Source organism: Pimephales promelas, chromosome 3 (assembly GCF_988280905.1).
Source record: "Pimephales promelas chromosome 3, fPimPro1.hap1.1, whole genome shotgun sequence".
Classification (NCBI taxonomy): Eukaryota; Metazoa; Chordata; class Actinopteri; order Cypriniformes; family Leuciscidae; genus Pimephales; species Pimephales promelas.
Window position 1 is genome coordinate 25525790 of NC_142771.1, and position 18051 is coordinate 25543840.

The 18051-nt window shown below is 38.9% G+C and overlaps 1 protein-coding gene across 4 annotated transcripts in view; it reads right to left on the reverse strand.

Moving 5' to 3' along the window:
• Positions 1 to 596: 596 nt before the first annotated feature.
• elfn2b (extracellular leucine rich repeat and fibronectin type III domain containing 2b) overlaps positions 597 to 18051 on the reverse strand; it is an 89765-nt gene continuing 72310 nt past the window's right edge. For 3 of the 4 annotated variants that reach the window (XM_039687013.2, XM_089128593.1, XM_039687016.2), the window contains one exon: positions 597 to 5853. In XM_039687013.2, the coding sequence (XP_039542947.2) occupies positions 2884 to 5589 (2706 nt within the window). In that variant the 5' untranslated portion in view covers positions 5590 to 5853 and the 3' untranslated portion in view covers positions 597 to 2883. Of the gene's footprint in view, positions 5854 to 16667; positions 16756 to 18051 lie in introns of those variants that run through there. The other variant, XM_039687014.2, reaches the window with a different exon arrangement.

Sequence of the window (18051 nt, forward strand, 5' to 3'; positions counted from 1 at the left end):
TGTAAATCACCATTTCATTCAAGACAACAACAAAAAGAGCTGGTATCCTACCGCAGACAACATGACACATGTTCTTCAGAAACTTCTGAATGACGAATTGATAACACTATTAATACTAGCAAAGAGCAGGAATATAATGACACTTTAGCAAAGGATCCAGAAGAAGAGACAGATACATGCATTATTCAATCCTTCAAAAAACATCAGTATCCTGAGAGACGAAACTCTGACACCAACCATCCACTGATTCATTCGGTGTATGAAGAAAGTGGCGGTGTGGCTTAGCCTATTAGCTCTGTAGAAGGATAGTAAACAAACACAAATTTGGCTGAACTGGGTAATTTATATGTGATATGTCAAGCAAAGTTTTAAAGGCCAAGTAAATCAAAGAAAGAATGTATTATAAACATAGTGTGCGAATTAAGGTCTGATATAAAAATACCGTAACTTGAAATAATCGATTTGCTTGTTTATCCAGAATGAATGGGTGGAACATTAATTCTTCAACAGGGAAAGTTGAAGGAGAATGACCTTGAGCAAGATAACAGCATGAAGACTCAGTCTTACTCCCCAAGCAAAAAAAAATAAGAGAGAAAAACAGTATTTACACATTTTGTTAAACAATTAATAAATAACAAATCTTACAGATGCCATGCCAATTGTATTATTACTCCCTCTTTTGTTATTCAACCTTGAATTCATAGCAAAAATGTCTTTTTTTCTTTCTATTTTTCTTTGTCAATGAGGGGAGGCACAATAAAAACATGTCTAAAACATTAAGCTGGGCATCAGATTTTACTGTTATAAAAAAATGAACAGTCATTTTTGATTGAGTGTTGATGGTTAGTTCCTTAAGACCAGTCCAAGAGGTTTTAAAATCATGTTCATAAAGTAAAGAAAATGTCACAGTAAGCCTCCGGTACCAGTCCTTTGAGAGTCCATTTCAGTTGCCCAAAAATGATTTGTCCAGTTAGGGTCCATTCTCTCTAAATGAGCTGAGTGCAGTGTCTTCCTTAAGTACACACAGAGCCCTAATAATCCACATATGTTATAGCTGCTGCTGTCCCTCTTTCTGTAAACCATAAAGCATCCTATAAACAACTTTTGTCATAGGCCTATACCTTGGACGGGATTTTTTTTTTAAAGCCCTCGAAAAGAGAGAACCAAAGAGACATTGTGCCTGAGTGTATGTCCAATGTTGGCAGGTATCTATCACATATATACAATGAAAAACCTTAATCAAGAGATATGGAAAGAAAAGTGGTATGAACATGTATTTACAATGAAATCCATTTAAATATGGGAAATGATATGATGTAAAGAACATGAGCCAATCATCAAAAATTACTCGTTTGTGATACTAACAAATAATGGACCCTTTTACTGAAGGCACAAAAACACCTGATGCAGAATAAAGAGGGTTGAATGAAGACGTTTGCTAATGCTAACACTCACCCTCATTTGCCAGAGAGAGAGAGAGAGAAAGATCTTTTAATCAAATTTGAGGTCTTGGCTGCTTACCCTCGCACACTTAAGGATATAGCCTTGGTTAATTGCTAATTAGTTAGTGTAATCCAATGGGAATTAATAAAATAATCAACGACAGAGGTGTTGAAGCTAATATTATTTGTCATTTTTTCAAAATACCATTAATAATGTATTATCTTATGAGATCTATATTTGAGATTAAGTGTTTTTGGGAGAGGAGTTTTATTATCATCGTTGAAATCCATTTCAATTTAAAAGATTTATTTTTTTATTTAATTAAATATTGCTCCTTTTGTCTGTCTACCTTTCAAAGTCAGTATAATGGATAATAATTTCCTCAAATAAATGAATAAAACGAAAAAAGAAAAAAAAAAAGAGCCTGGAGAAACATGCCATATAAAGTGTCAGTCTAAAAGTGCCATACCAGGGTATAGGTCACTTTGCCTGTTGAATGAGTCAGCAATAGGCTTCCAAAAGCCAATTAATAGACTAAACAAACTGACCTAAGACCAGAAGAACAGAATACATAAAACTCTGCTGCCAACAGACACTTTACGCTCTTGCTTTGATACAAGGTAACCTCCAATAAGAAAATGCTATTAATAATGCATCAGAGATGAGAGATATACAGAACTATGTCTCTTTAATCTCTAACATAGATCTATGCATTTCCCACAAACCCAGGTAAATCTATTTTCTCTAGAACCCCTTGCACTATTTATGCCATCCTGCTCAGCACAGCAGTACAGCTCAGCAGCTGTCAAACACGGCTGACTATCCCAAGGTTCCCCCGGGAGATTCTTCTGTTTCATTTTTATCTTTTTCTTTCCTCGATTCCTTTATTTTTCACATGAGGAGTGCTATTGAAATGTAAATGTGGTTGCCCTGTGCACAGTCTCTGTTAAATGGAAGAGGGAAACTGCTTTTGACAGGTTAGAAGAAAATCCGAACATCCATTTTATCCTTCTAAAACACACATTCCCACCTAACAAATTAATGTGATGACCAATGATTTGATGAGTTGAGAGTACAGACAGAGATTCTCTCTCAGGTTTAATAAGGACTCTAGTTAAGGTTGCACTATTGATATGAACAATGAAAACACAGATTATTTCAATTATTGACAAATGATAAGCACACTGGACCTTTTTCACTGAGAACAACAATGCTCCAAATGATATCTCTGAATGTTATCTTATGTACTGTATGTAGTGTATTCTCAGGCTCTTTCTGGCTCACTGTACAAAAACAATTAAACAACTTGTCCTCAAACCCTGACAAACTTGGCTCTGTGTTGCAAACTTCAGCCATAACCCAACTTGCTCACTGAGCTGCTCTTCTGGTTTATCAGGCAGTAAAAGAGACCTGTGCCGTGTATCCACACAGTCTGATAGATTACAGCTTTTGCTGTGCTGACACACCCTTCCAGTAGTCAAGGATGTCATGCAAGTCCTCCCCCTTGGCAAACTGGACCTTTTTGCGCAAGGCGTTTCCAGCTGTTACGTAACATGACTCCTCGCGTGGACCCTTTCTGTGGGGACGAAAGCGCTCCCAGATGCGCAAGGTGTTCTCGGTGGAGTACTCTGGACTAGAGGAGTAGCCAGAGTAATTTTGGTGACGTGGAGAGAGCTGAGAGTAGGAAGCAGCGTCTCTCTTGGTGCGTGACAGAGGCTTGAGAAAAGAGACCCTTTGGGCCGGGGAGTCATGAGAGCCCTCGTAGTATAAGGCAGGGACTGAATGACGATGCTCTGCGCAGTGGTAGTCTGGGTGCACCTCCAGGTGTTGCTGAAGGCCCATCCCATCTACAGTACCACCGTCAATGCTACAGCCACCTCCTCCTCCACTACCTACTAAAGGGAGCCTCTCCAGGGGCTCACCACACCCCAACGGGCTGCCCTTGTCTGAATAATGGCAGGGATCTGGGCTGTGGGGTTCCGGAACATCTAGGCTGTAAACACGACCCCCTTTCCCACTGGAAGGGCGGCAGTGCCTCTTGGAAGAGGAGGCGATGACTGCAGCATCTGCGCTCATTTGTCTTTGAATAGGCCTCACTGCAGTAGCTGGGGGTGGTGGACGATATGGTGGGGACACAAAGCCACCACCTGTGATCCCAGGCCTCTCAGACAGAGGAGCAGAGAAAGGAAGAGGAGGTGGGGGAGGGATTTTTGGGGAAGGCAGGACGTGGCATGCATCACTGATACTAGAAGAGATGGGAATCAGTCCTCTGGTCAGGGAGGAGGTAGAGGTAGGTGGGGGTGAGGTGGGACCACTTGTTGTGTTGGAAACAGAAGAAGCTGCAATAGAGTCCAGCTTGAGGGCATCAATACAGTTGTTAATTATCTGGTTGACCTTGTCAACTTCCATCGCAATGGTTGAAATCTCGGACGCTGATCCCCGGCCATCATCATCTGAATCATCACCCAAGTCACTTCCATCATCCCCCCTGAGGTCTTCCTCCCGAACACCATGCATCACAGCTCCATCTCTACCCCTTTCATCTCCTCCAACAGAGGTCCTAATATCCATATAGTTGCCCTTACTGGCCATGGCCTCAGAGAAAGCAGTTGCCATCTTCTCTACTTGAGGGATGGAGGAAAGACGTGAGGAACTAGTGTTGGCAGACCCATGGCCAAGCATGGCAGAGCTGGACGAGGAGGACATGGGCAGTTTGCCATGGTGATGCTGATGGTGGCTCTGCTCGTGCAGTTTCTGAACAGCTGTGGGGTCGTTTGCAACTGCTGCTGCCACCTCTGGGCCATATCGCATTTCCAGAATGGTTTTCTTCACACAGATGGATTTTTCTTTCTCTTCATTTCTGCGACGTCTTCGTAAGCAGTAATAGACAAACCCAAGGACAATGAGCATTCCAAAGAGACAGCCAACAATGGTCATGATGTAGTGGGTGGTCGTGGAGGGTGGAGGCATCAAGTCGTCTGGATTTGGTGCTCGGGTAGAAAAGTATAAACACGTGTGGTTGTAGCGCTGAGAGTTGCGTATAGATGCCACACAGAAGGTATAGTTGGTGTTTGCTTTGAGCTTGTTAAGGGTGATCATTTCCTTTTTTTTCTTCAAGTTCATCACATCTGACACAAAGCTCTGATTGTACTGCACCAGGATGTACATTTTGCTGTATGGCTTTGGAATCTGGATTAGAAGGGATGCAGAGGAAAGAGACACGTGTTGCAGTTTGATGCTGGGACTAAATGCATTGTCAGATGAGGAGGAAGTTGTGGGCTGATGGTATGGTCCAATGTGCTCAAAAATGTCAGGTCCCATGCCTGAAGAATCAGGATCAGGTGGCAGAGATGTCATCCCAGGAATCAGCACCCCATCCCGGCACACAGAGTAAAGGATGTTGCGAGCACTCCGTCCATGCCCGGCAACAGGACTCAGCAACGGGTAGCCAAACAACTCCCGTGGTGTCTCGCACTGAAGTCGATCATAGGTGTGTGTGACATTGTTGAAGGCTTCTAACCAGCTGAGGAAACTGTAGAGCTCACATCCGCAGTGGAAAGGGTTTCCTGCAAGCTCACATCCCATGAGCCTGCCCAACACAGTGAAAGTGGATGGGTCCAGCCGGGCAAGCTTGTTCGATGACAGATCCAGGTTGCTGAGGCTGGGGCACTCCCAGAATGCATTAGTGGCAATGACTTCTATGAGATTATGCTGCAAGAAAAGACATTGCATACGTCCCAAACCTCGCAACATGCCTTCTGTCAGGTTGGTTAACTTGTTATATCCAAGTTGCAGGACCTGTAAATTTGCTTGGCTTGCAAAAGCACCATCTTCGATGTACGAGATCTCATTCTTGGTGAGGTTGAGGTCCGTCAGGTTGGTAAAGCGACTCAAGGAAGTGAAAAAAATAGCTTTGATCTTGTTCTCATTAAGCCGCAAGTCATGTACTGTATTGTTGATGTGCTGTGGGATTGTCTCGTATGGTGGCTGGTTCTGGCTGCAGATGGCCAACCACACATAACCTTTATCCCCCTCGATCAGCCAGCAGTCACCTCTGACCAATTCTGGTGGGCATAAGAGAAGGAAAAGGGGAAGGAAGAGGAGAGTGGTACAGGAAGGAGAGAGGGCTGTCAACAAACTTTTCATGATTGGAGTGGAGAGGAAGGGGTGTTTTGAAATAAAGGTAAACAAGGTTGAATTCTTCTATAAGTTTGTTATTGAGAGTACAGAATATCTTTCACATATGCGAATAAGGGATCTCCTTTTGGGCTGTCAAAGCTGTTGGCTTGTCATGGTGTCTAACAGAGTCCCCATGTTTGCTCATATCCGGTATAGCTGAGTCGGTGCCTGATACATTTTCAAAACTGATCTTGAATTGAAGGACAGCTGCTGGAGTTTTCTCTGATGAATCTGTCAAATGAAACAAAGACAATACATATGAGCTTAATTTAACAAGAAAATATCAAGGTTTCTCAAAATGTAAAAATAAAAACAATTGGTTACAAACAAAGATATGCAGAAATATTTTATTTATTTATGAAAATATTAAATTTCACAGATTATACAAACACAGATTTAAAAAAAAACAAATTTTACAAGGAATTTATAAAATATAACTCAAATGTTAAAAGAACATATTTGGTTATTTGTCACTATAAAACACCATACAAACATGTGAGTAATAAAACACGACACAATAACATTCCCTAATGGATTCTGCATAAGAATGGAAGCCAAATCTATGTATTCCTTAAATCAAACATTTAATTGGTCCATATTTTCATGGCTGCGAATGATGAGATGGGCACACGAGCATAAATGCATGGATTTGTGTGTAAGTGTATAGTGGTTGCTGTAAACCCAACTAAATTAAACCAGGAAAACTCACTGCAATTTGGACTATTTCCAAACAAATCATTCATTAGCTGTAAGAACAAATAGTGCTCTACCCTTGGATTTCAGTGTCTTAATCATTAAAATGGTAGCAAATGAGCCATATACTGGCTTTCCAGAATAGGGATCATTTATCTCACCCTGCCACCTGTCTTTCAGGCCTCCGTATAGTCAGCGAGGGCCGGGGTGATTGTTATATGACAAACATCATTAATCAACAAAGCATACAAGGTTTCTGAACAACATTCCAGGGCCACTGTATGCCAGAGAGTAAAATTTCTATAGAAATGGGGGATTAAAAGGCTTTTGCATTATGCCAGGCACCATCCTCCTCTGAATCCAAAGGGAAATGGAACACATTTTAAAGCTGCACAGACTCAGATCTGCTGCTCAATCCAGATGAGTCTTAGCATTTGTTCTTATGTTTTAGCCTTGAGCACAATCAGTAAACACTCAAGAGACAGTTACAAGAATAGTCCATGTGATTTAATCCTGGGAATTACAACAAAACAACAATCTACAGTGAAATAGGTTGTAAAAAAGTTTGCAGCAAGTCCTGTAACCATGCTTTCACCACTATGAAAACCAAGGTTGTTAAACCAGTCTTTGACACAGATACAATTCCCTCTTTTTTCTCAGACTTCTTGCTCTCTCTGTATTTGCTCTTTGTCTTTTCATCCACTGTTTCCCATCATTCTGTTGTATTTCTTTTCAGTCTCTCAATTAATCATATAAAAGCTTATTTTGAATGAAAATATTAGCCAATCTAGAATGAAACGTGTCCTGAGAGTAATTAGAGATCATCTGCCATTTTTAGATCACTACCGTTTCCCACACTGCAAAATATTTATGAAACAAGAACAATGAACAAAAAAACAGTCAAAACCATATCAAAGGCTCTAGGGCAGCATTTGCAGTCTGATCATGCCTCTATATCTCGATGCCCCTCCACCTTTTCTCACTTGTTCCTCTCTTTCTCACCCTCTATTCCTTCCTCAGCCCACCAGAGATGTGATCTGGTTTGGTGCTCCACATAGTGAGGCCCAAAGGAAGCTTTAATTAGGGCTGGGGCTGAGGCAAAGAGGTGCATCACAATGAGAGCGCAGTCTGCATGTGTGAAAGAGAGGCTAAAATAAATGAATAACACAATGTGTTAGTTGGATAGAAATGGCTTATTTATTTTGCGACTCATACCTTTACACCATGAGATATTGATTGATTGCACATAAAGTGTTTGCTCTCCTGCTTTAATTAATTTTGTGCAGTCTTCAGTGCAACATACAGATTGGCATCTGATCTAAAGTTGGAAAGTGCTCTCGTTAGAAGTGCCAATTACCGATGAATGTCTCTCCAAAACAATACACTGATTTCACGCAGCTGCCATTTTGAAATGGCTCTGGTGGGAATAAAACCGGAAGTGTCGCCTCTAATCACAGGAGAGTCGCGAATACGATGGCGTATTGTTGTGTTTAATACAGAACAATAATAGAGTGAAATTCATTTAATACAGTGAAATTAATTTAGAAATAAAATTGTTTATATATATATAAAATTCAGAACATAAAAAAGAAGTAGGAACGAACTATATACATATACTATATATTGGATATCAATATAAAGTAGTGTAAATCGCAGCAGCAGCTTCAGGTTGGTAGTCCAAGGTTTTGTTGTCTATGTTTAACTCCGGGGTACTTCCCACTGGAGCCTCGCTTACGTTTTCAAAATGGCGGCAGCATGAAATCAGCGTATTACCTTAGTTATGATGATATCTAAATGACATCTGTGTACACAGACAGAGATGGTCTAAATTTAAGCACAGGTAAGTCAATTTTATATTGACAGAGTTTAAGTTTATTTTTTCCTCTTAGTCTTTCCATCTGCCAGCCTATTCTTAAAGTAAATCCAAATAGGGATTGAGTGGGAGGTTTGCAACATGGAAGTGTTAAAAAGTCTCATTTCAGATTGGTGTGTGGTATGTGCCGTGTTTTCATGTGATACTGAGAGATATACTAACAACACACAAGAGCCTTTGATAATATATCTACTGTGTAGGCGCAAAACAACACACACTTTGCCATGGTTTCGCTTTGTGTGGTGGTGGTGAGGGCTAAATCTGAAATCCCCAGAGCATACATAAAGCAAGCATACAATAGAGACTTACGTATATGGAGACAACCTGGCAGTCACATTATATGTTTCATTTGTGTTTAATTTGTCCCAAGGATCAGGTGCACATATCTTCTTTTTGGTATATGAGAAATGTAGGATAAGAAATATGAGTAGGAGGAGAGAAGTAAAGAAAACAAGAGCATATTTAAAGATTTGGCAATGGTTTATAGTGTTGTGTGGTGTGAGAATATTTCTTTGACTTCTGTAACTGTAACTCTGCTTGAGCCATGATTTCATTGCTGCTGACTAGAACAGCACTGAGACCAGCTGTTATACGGACCAGGACATGACCATGGTCACATTGTCTCTATTGACAGGTAACTGGGACAGTGTTGACACTGATGCAAAGGAGTAGGCTGGCAATGCTTTCCCTTCCCTCTATTTAGGAGGAAATGTCAGGCAGCGTGAGGTGATGAGAGCCAGTTTGAGGCAATGTGAGGTTTTGAGAAGTGATATGAGTCGATTTGGAGCAGCGTGAGTGGCATGGTGTGAGGCGGTCTGAAGCAATGTGAGGTGATACGGGTTTTAAGCAATGTGAGGTGAAGCAGTAGTAGTGAGGTGAAGGATATTTACATGCACTTTCAAGACTTAGTTTTGGGTCAGACTAAAACAATAATTTATCCTGTAATAAAATGTCATGTAAACGTTTAAGTTTTGCAGACAAACATATCTAGGTAATACCTTCGTAGCTCAGAATCATCAAGAAACATATATCATTTAAACTACATGTGGCCTTGTTGTGGTGCACGCACTTATTATAGACAGGTGATGCACTAAAAATAAATAAATAAATAAAAATGTCCAAACTATATTTTTAAATATGTTGCAACTTATCGCACAACTTTTTTTTTTTAAATTAAAAAAATACATTTTATTTAAACCTTTATCTATATACATATAAAATATTACATAACATATTATAAAATATTATATAACATTTTCTTTTTAAATATTTTTGGGGAAAAAAACAAGGCAAAATAACTAAAACTTTTTGAAAGTTTTGAGGTTAGTTTTTTTGAAAGAAATTAATACTTGTATACAGCAAGAAAAGTGATTTACATTTCAAATACATTTGTCTTTTGGTTCATTAATGAACCCTGAAAATGTGTCACGGTATATATTTTAAAAATTATAAGCACCACAACTATTTTCAACATAATAGCAATAATCGGAAATGTTTCTTGAGCTGAAAATCAGCATATTAGCTTGATTTCACGAGTAATGTATGTAGTAATGATGCTGAATAAATTACTACATTTTAAGATTGCAATAGCCTAGTACTGTCTTCATTGTATTTTTGATCAACAGCCATGATGAGTGTAAGAGTCTTTACAAAAATATTTACATTTTTGGTGACAATTTATTTCACAGTGTTATTGTTCCATTATAGGTTACTATAGTAATAACAATAAATTATTCATAATTACCTGAAACTAACCCTAAACCAAACCCTTATGCTATATTTAGTATTACAAAGTACTTAAATGTATAATTACAGTGTAATAAAAAAACCTTTAAAATAAAGTGTAACCAATTTGAACGGAATTGTATGTTCATGAAAATATACTTTTAAAAATATAATCTAAACAAATCTATATTAGGAATGTATTTTTTGCACACAAACATATGTTGTAAACTAATAAAAGGATGTTTGAAGCAATGTGAAGCAGTGTGGCTTGATACAAGCCTGTTTGATGCAATGTGAGGTGATGTGAAGCAGTTTAAGGCAGAGTAACATGATGTGAGACAGTCTGAATCAATCAATGTGAAGCATGTAAGGTGATCTGAGACTGTGTGAGGTGGCTTGATTCATCAGGTTTGCTTGCCTGTGATGAGGCAGAGCTCAGCAAATATACAGCGGCTTAACATCTGCAGCAGGAGCAATGCCAAGCCTCTAATAAACCCACAGGATCATATGTTTGTGCACCCCACACCTGCCACCACAGCCTCAAACAACATAACTGTACTTTAGAGATGTCTTTAGAGATGTGTCTATACTCATGCACAGACTGTTTAGTATGTGGAGATGATTAGAAGTCATTATGTTATTGGCACCTGTATGAGAGAGGAAAAATATGTTTGAAAAAGGGACTAGTCATGAGGATTAAGTTCATGAAAAAGCTATGTGTGTTTGCACGTGTAGAAAAGATTAATTATGAGTGCAGGTTGCAGAAGAATAAAATAATTCATAGGACCCACTTAAAAATAGAAATATCTAAAAAATAAAATATCTAAAAACAAATAAATTGTTATCCATCTTTTTGCAAAAGCGACAAGAACAAATAAAATAAAGTAAAAAATATATATATTTACAGGGGCAACATAAGCTGAGCGTGTGTAAGCCTGCCATCTGCTTGCTTTTAGAGGGAAAAGCTGCCCATAATTGCTGGTCTAGGGTCAGTTTTGTCCGTAATAATAGCATATTGGGATTGTGAATGTAGATTCTTTAATAACAAATAATTAATCGGGAGCGTTCATGCTGTAATGTTTAGGTTGTGGCTAAGCAGCCTAACTTGAAACTATTTCATTGAAATTTAATGGACATATTGAATACAATCGATGCACTTTTACCTGCGGGCTTTTGCGGGCCAAAACATTAATGTTTTGGAGAAGGTAATATTTATTTTTCCAGAAGCTGGACAAAATTTCGGTGGAGAGGAAAATCTAATGGATACATTTTAAAATGTATTTTCCAGATGTAAAAATATACAATATGAGATAAATGTGATTAGCTCCCAATAAAAAAACAAACAAAAAAAAAACATGTAAATAATTTTTCAAAAAAAGTATTTTAAAATAGGGGAAAGAACTACAAAGCCCATGATTCATGAGGCATTGTGAATGACAAGATTTTAAATGACTCTCTCTGCAGTATTAAATAATATATATATTAGCTCCCCAATATATTAGCTGTGGAGTGGTGTGATAGATGCATTGGGGAAGGCGGTGCCAGTGGTTCAAATAATGGTAAATAACGAGCTTTTTAAAAAATAATACTACAAATAGTATAAAAATAATACTACAAATAGTATAAAAAAATTAAAAACAAATCCAAAAGCAGCTCTGTAATGGGATTATGTGTGTTTTGTTTTTTTGTGTGTGTGTGTGTGTAAACGGTTCACGTAGTCATTGCTTGATGCCGGGCAAGTTGTGTCACTGGACCACTTACAAATTTTCTTATGACTCTTTTTGTTAGACCGCTTGAAACATAATTAGGTTTATTAGTTTTACATCTAATTTCTTCTTGCCTAGAGCACAACTTGAGTAAAAGTTGACCCACGCTCCCCTAATCTGAGAAATACAAGATTAGAAGACCCTGAGGCTGACTGCCACCCAGTGACTACAAGTCTTTCAATTAATGCTCATACTTTCACCAGAGACAAAATGAAGGACAGATTGAGAAACAGCTGAAGAAAGTGAGACCGAGTGAGAAAAGCTGGCCAGCCTCTGATCTGTAAGTGTGGTTCAGACTGTGTGAATGAACTTCATCCTTCCCATGGGGAGTGTTTTCCGTTCAAGACTCAAAGTGCTAACAGGCAACACTCTGGTAAACAAGACACAACCCTTTTCTTCGGCTTTGTCAATGGCACATCTACAACTGGAAAATGCTCTCTCTCTCTCTCTCTCTCTCTCTCTCTTACAAACACACACACACACACACGCACACACACACAGTATACACAAGGCCACCCTGCAGTAAGAAGTGAGGCGCAGTGCCGTTTTCCCCAGCAGGGAGGTCTGTTCTCCCTTCTCTAATTAGAGCAGATTGATCACCATGCATTGTGATTTTGTTCGGTCCACTGCACAATGTTTAATGTTTGGCCCCTAGGTTTTGGTGCGCTTGTGCGTATGCATGTGTGTTTATGAAAGCATGAGTACTAGTTTCTTTTTGAAATCCTGGCCCACACACAGTAGTTTTCTGTGCTTAGCAAGTGTTCTGAGCACCGTGAAAGGTTTTACCATTTACCATTGAAGTTGAGGGTGCTCTGTCTGAATCTTTAATTAGAACTTTGCTGGTGTTAAGCACATTGAGGCCATGGGTTTGATTTCCAGGTATTAACTAATAAAATGCATACTTTAAATACAACATGAATTCCCTTTCAGTCAGTCACTATGAGTTACATCAGTGACTGATGAAATGGGGGTTTCGCTTCATCACTGCTAAGAAAGCTTTCTTTTCTAAAAGAGATGGTCATGAGAGTGGTCTAGCGTGTTTGGGCTTTAATCACGCTCAGACAGCGCTCGTGGAGGAGTCATGTTCTCATTGCGGGAACATCGACATCATGATGTTAATATCAACACTCAATGACTTTTGTGGGGGTAGAGTCTCCTTTGCCGCACCCTCTTCCTTTAAGAGGGGATACTTTGGTCTGGCCAGGGTGGTCTGAGGGTTACGGTGTGGAATAACCCGACTAGTCTTCCTCGGGCCACGTCTAAAATATGTCTTTTATGAGTGAACGAATAACAAGCCCATGAAGGTTTGTGAATGAAATGATCAAATAAAAATATGATGTTTCAAAATAAAACTTCTGATAGTTTTAAAACTGGCCAGTAAACTGGATTTAAAAAAAAATATATAAATACATTTTAAAACAATAACTATATAATACTCAAAATTACAATTAATTATACTCTATAATAAGTAAACAAGGTATTGAAATACTAGTATATTAGTATAGAAATACTATATAACTTTAAAAGACTAATAATCAAAAACTGTACTATAAACAAGCAATAAATAACACAATTTCTTTGGCCATGTCTCATCTTGCCTAGGGCGCCACGTGAGGCCTCTCTGCCACTGCTGCTGCTTCAAAAAAAAAAAAAAAACACACACATCCCCAGCTGAAATGAGGTAACACATTCTGCATTTGATCATCCGTGACTGCAGTCGACAACCATGGCTAAGCAAGCAGATTGATGCCTAAAACACACACAAAAACGCTAGCGCACAGGCAGCACTGACGCAGCTGAGCTACAAACTATGCCTATCTTCTGCGTAGAGGGGGTGTTCATGGGATGGCCGCCCATTCTGTTGAGACGGCCCTTTCTGTAGACAGGTTTGGCCTAGCGGGGCAATCCAGACGCCAGGGATCAGACCGGGCCATCACTCACTGCCCCACGGGAGAGAAGGAACTGAGCAGATAAGGGAAAGAAATTAGGTCTACATGTCCCATCATGCCTCGCTAAAGGATGGAGCTGTGTGACCCAGTTCCCAGCGTCTCAGGTGTCCACAGAGAGAGAGAGAGACGAGGAATGTCCCAAATCCGCATTTAACCACACCACAGAGTATTTAACATACATTCATGCCCTTCACATACACTTGATGACACATATACTGTTCATTTCTGCCTTCTTATTCACTTCTGTCTAATACACAGCAAGCTGCACTTCACACACTAACTTATGACTGTCAGCTCTTAAACTTTGTCTGCAGGGCAGTATTTAACTCTTTTCATGAACTGATATAATCCAGAAACACTGTACTCATACTGAAGTAGTTTGCCTTACATAATTCATCCCACAGGGTGAGACTAACGGCAATTCTTTTCACATTTCAAAATTCACAAACCCTTTTCCACTGTGTGCTACTACTGAATAACAGCACACATTTAATGGAGATTTCACTAAAAATCGGTGCTAATATGGGTGCTGTAGGTTCAACACACATTGCAGATACAGATGACCGCATCATTTCTCTGTTGTATCTATACATAAAAGTGGAAGAAGATCAAAAATAACATTAAAAAAGAACATGTTGTTTAGAGTCTGTGGTCTGTGGTCTGCCTCACCATATCGCGAGATGGTCAATCAAATCAAAGAAGGCAAAGAAGCAGTGGATGAATTCCAGTGCAATGTTTCAGTTTAAATGGTGAAAGAGCGCAAAGTAAAAAGGTAAACATAATTTTTGACAACCAATTAACGACAAAAATGTTAAAATGTATTTGCATTACAATAAATTCTACTTATTTTACTACAACCTGTCCTTTTTTTTACTCCACCCACAAAAAAAAAAAATAAAAAATAAAAACATCCCCCATATGCTTAAGACATGGTTCTGGCAACTGTAAATAAATTACTTTCGAGTGATTTGTTACAAAAGTGCAAATCAAATGAAGCTCAAACGTATGTGTTATGCGCTAGAATATGTTTGGCCCTGTCCCAACTTCATGTGCATTTTAGGTCCAGTGGATTTACAACGGCTGCAATGTACACATGTCCATTAAGTCTACAAGACGGTAGGGTGTCCCATTTGTCTTTTTAGGTTTGAGAAAGGTGCTCATGAGCCCACACTTCGCAGCCGATTTGCGCCCACGATGCACACTTTTGCAGAGCCTGCAAGCCCACGAGCTCCGCAGCAGACTCCTATCTGACAGTCAAAGTGCCGTTACATCATGAAAGTGTGGACTCGAGGATTGCGAGGGCTTAGGGGTCCATTTGGGACCACCACCTCCTACATGACACCTGCAAGCTAGCTGACGTAAAATAAAGGATCGGGCTTATAGGATAGCCGATACTGATCATAAAAAAAATGGCGCCGATACCAATCCTTGAGATTGGCTCTGACATACAAAAAATATTATATCAGTTACTTAATACTGTTACTCGAGTATGCATCTTTAATATTCTAGTGAGTTTTTTATATTTTAGCTATTTCCTCTGAGTGGATTTTTATGCTTTTACTGAAGTAATGATTGGGTATACAATAAGGAAGGCATTGTCAGTGACTGGTTGTCAGTAATGAGACTTATGTTCATGAATAAAGAATGAGTTCATTTTTGCACAACAGTTAATTTACTCTTCATAAACACTACTATTGCTGATGTCTGGCATGGAAATCACAGTCTTCAGTAAACTTACTTCAGGCTTTCATTGTCGATACTGATCGCTCTACTGCGTCAAACTGCGTCAAACTGTGTTTTGTTATTTGTAATAACAAAAATAACAGATTATTTTGGCTGCATAACATAGTCTTTTCTGTATATAAAAAAACAAGAAGCACATGGAGGGGCTGATCATGCTGGCAAACTCATCCTCTCATTCTCTCTAATTTTATGTTCCAGCTTTTGTCAGTGTTATGGCAACACTGCAGTGATATCTCAAAATTCTGACTGAATGTTCATAAATGAGAAGCTGAACAAATGAAAGAGAGAAAGGCAGAGATTATTCCCTCGGCAGTGACGTTGATAAGGTATTCTTAATAAGCAACCCTCTGCTTCATAAATTGTTTAAATAATTAGGAGAAATGGATAGTAAAACCTTTCAGCAATGAAAAATAGCAACGCATTCTCACCCCAAGGCGTCACCTTTGACCATGCTTCAATATTTGACGTTTTAGGCGCCCTTTAGCGTCACTTACATGACGCGATCCTACGGCGTCATCTAACTGACGCTAAAGGAAAGCGTCTGTTAGAGGACGCGGTTAGGTTTAGGTGTGGGGTGGGGGTAGGGTACACGCGATCCTAGGGCGTCATTTTCCTGACGCTAAAGGGCGCCTAAAGCGTCAGATATTGAAGCATGTCCAAATGCTTCCCAAGGCGTCAGTTAAGTGACGCCTTGGGGGTGAGAATGGGCTGAAAATAGTTAGCAAAAAAAAAAATCATACAGAATATGGACTTTTATTACAACTATAAACGTTTAGATGTATTATAGAGTGCTGTTTAATCGGTTAAAGGGATAGTTCATGGAAACAATTACTTTTCTTTTAATTACCTTTGTGTGGTTCCAAAAATTAAGTTCTTTCTCCCATGGAACACAACAGAAAAAAATTAGTAAAATGTTCAAGCTGCTCTTTTCCATACAATGAAAATGGAGAAAGATCAGGGACGAGTGGTTTCAATTCACTTTCATTTAATGGGCAAGAGCAGCTTGGCCAGTCTTTCCACAGAAGAAATTAAATCATATGGGTTTGGAACAAGTAAATTATGGCATTTAGGTGAACTATCTAATTTCTGTAGTTGGCAGAAAACCCATGTGTAAAGTCGACACAGTGAGAAGAACAAGGCATAACCGCTGAGAACAGTTGCCCGTGCACATATGTACATACATTCCCCAAGATTGTACGTGGCATTCATATCTCATAGATATGCTTGTGTTTTTCTGAGGGTGCCTACTATCACGATTTTCTATGTGTGTGTACTGATATCTATAACTGTGTGTACCTGCGTGGTTGTATTGGCTTGTCTCGTTAGCCATGGAGAGGTATGACAGGGTTTGAACACACAACTGCCTGGCTGTCTGAGGCTCTGCAACAGGGAAGAAGACTATATGTCACTGTCAGAGAACAGAACAGCCTGGTTGCTTTTTTTTGTGCGGTGCTGCCAGCCAAACAACCTATCGATACCATTACAAACCTCACGTTAGAGGCTCTTTATCAGACTAAAAAATCACAGCATGCATGTTAATATTTTGCAGCATAAAGCACCAGGGCACAAACATGCTTTTAAATAGTTCCACATACATGATTCTACACAGATAATATCACATTACCTTTAAAGGGAGGCTTGTCTTATAAGTGAATATCCTATTGTTGTGATGTCAGTCTTTTCTCGTTTAGCAGTTCCTTATTATGTATATTAGTCTTCGCAGGTGTTTCTCAGTGACCATGCCCCCTTGTTATCCTGTTTAGATCGTTTGTGCCTGTATTTAAGCCCTGTGTTTCAGTCCAGTCTTTGTGAGTTCTTGTATGGTTGGTTTCGAAGCTGTAGCGTTGACGTTAGTTGTTGTGTGTGCGCGCTTGAGTCTTTGCCTAGTTTCCAGTTTAATTAATAAAGTGAGTGTGCCGCATTTGGACTCTGCTTCCTCCTTATTTCAACCACCCTTATAACACCGGTAATTATAAGAACCTATGTAAAATGTTTCACATAAATGAGGACTTGCATTGAGATTAGAACCAAGAATTTTAAAGCAAAACACTGAGGCCTTGTTCTTTGTCCAAGGCTTATTTTTATAATTTTCTCATAAGTCCCAGATGTAGCATCATCTTATTAAATGTATATTACTACAATTAGTCAAATTCAATACTGTAACAATGTCAAAAGCCTAATTGCAACTCAGTGCATAATTAATTTGCCTAGTGTTATTGTAATATCATTTATGTACTATTTATTAATATTAATATTTTGAATTTGCTTTCATTTTTGTATTTTAAGTTTTCATTTTGGGGTAGGTTTTAGTCATTTTGTTGTAATTTATATTTTTGTAATGTTCTATTTAGTTTTAATTATTTTTTATTTCAGTTTCTTTTAAATTGAAACAAACTTACTTCAGTTAGCTACCAAGGCAACATTTCTATATTTCTAAATATAGTTTTAGTTAATAAAAACACTGCATTATCATTTTAAAAGTGTCATCAGAGCTCATGACACTATTTGAGCAGAGGAGAACGTTTACAGATTGAGAAGAACTAAAAAGGCACTGATGATAAGGATTTCTGTGGCTTCATCCATTTGGGTCATATTGATTCCTAAAAGAGCCCAAAGGCTCATAGCTGATTAAATTCACAGAAAAGTGCAGTGAAAATCTATTATTTTAATAACAGCTCTC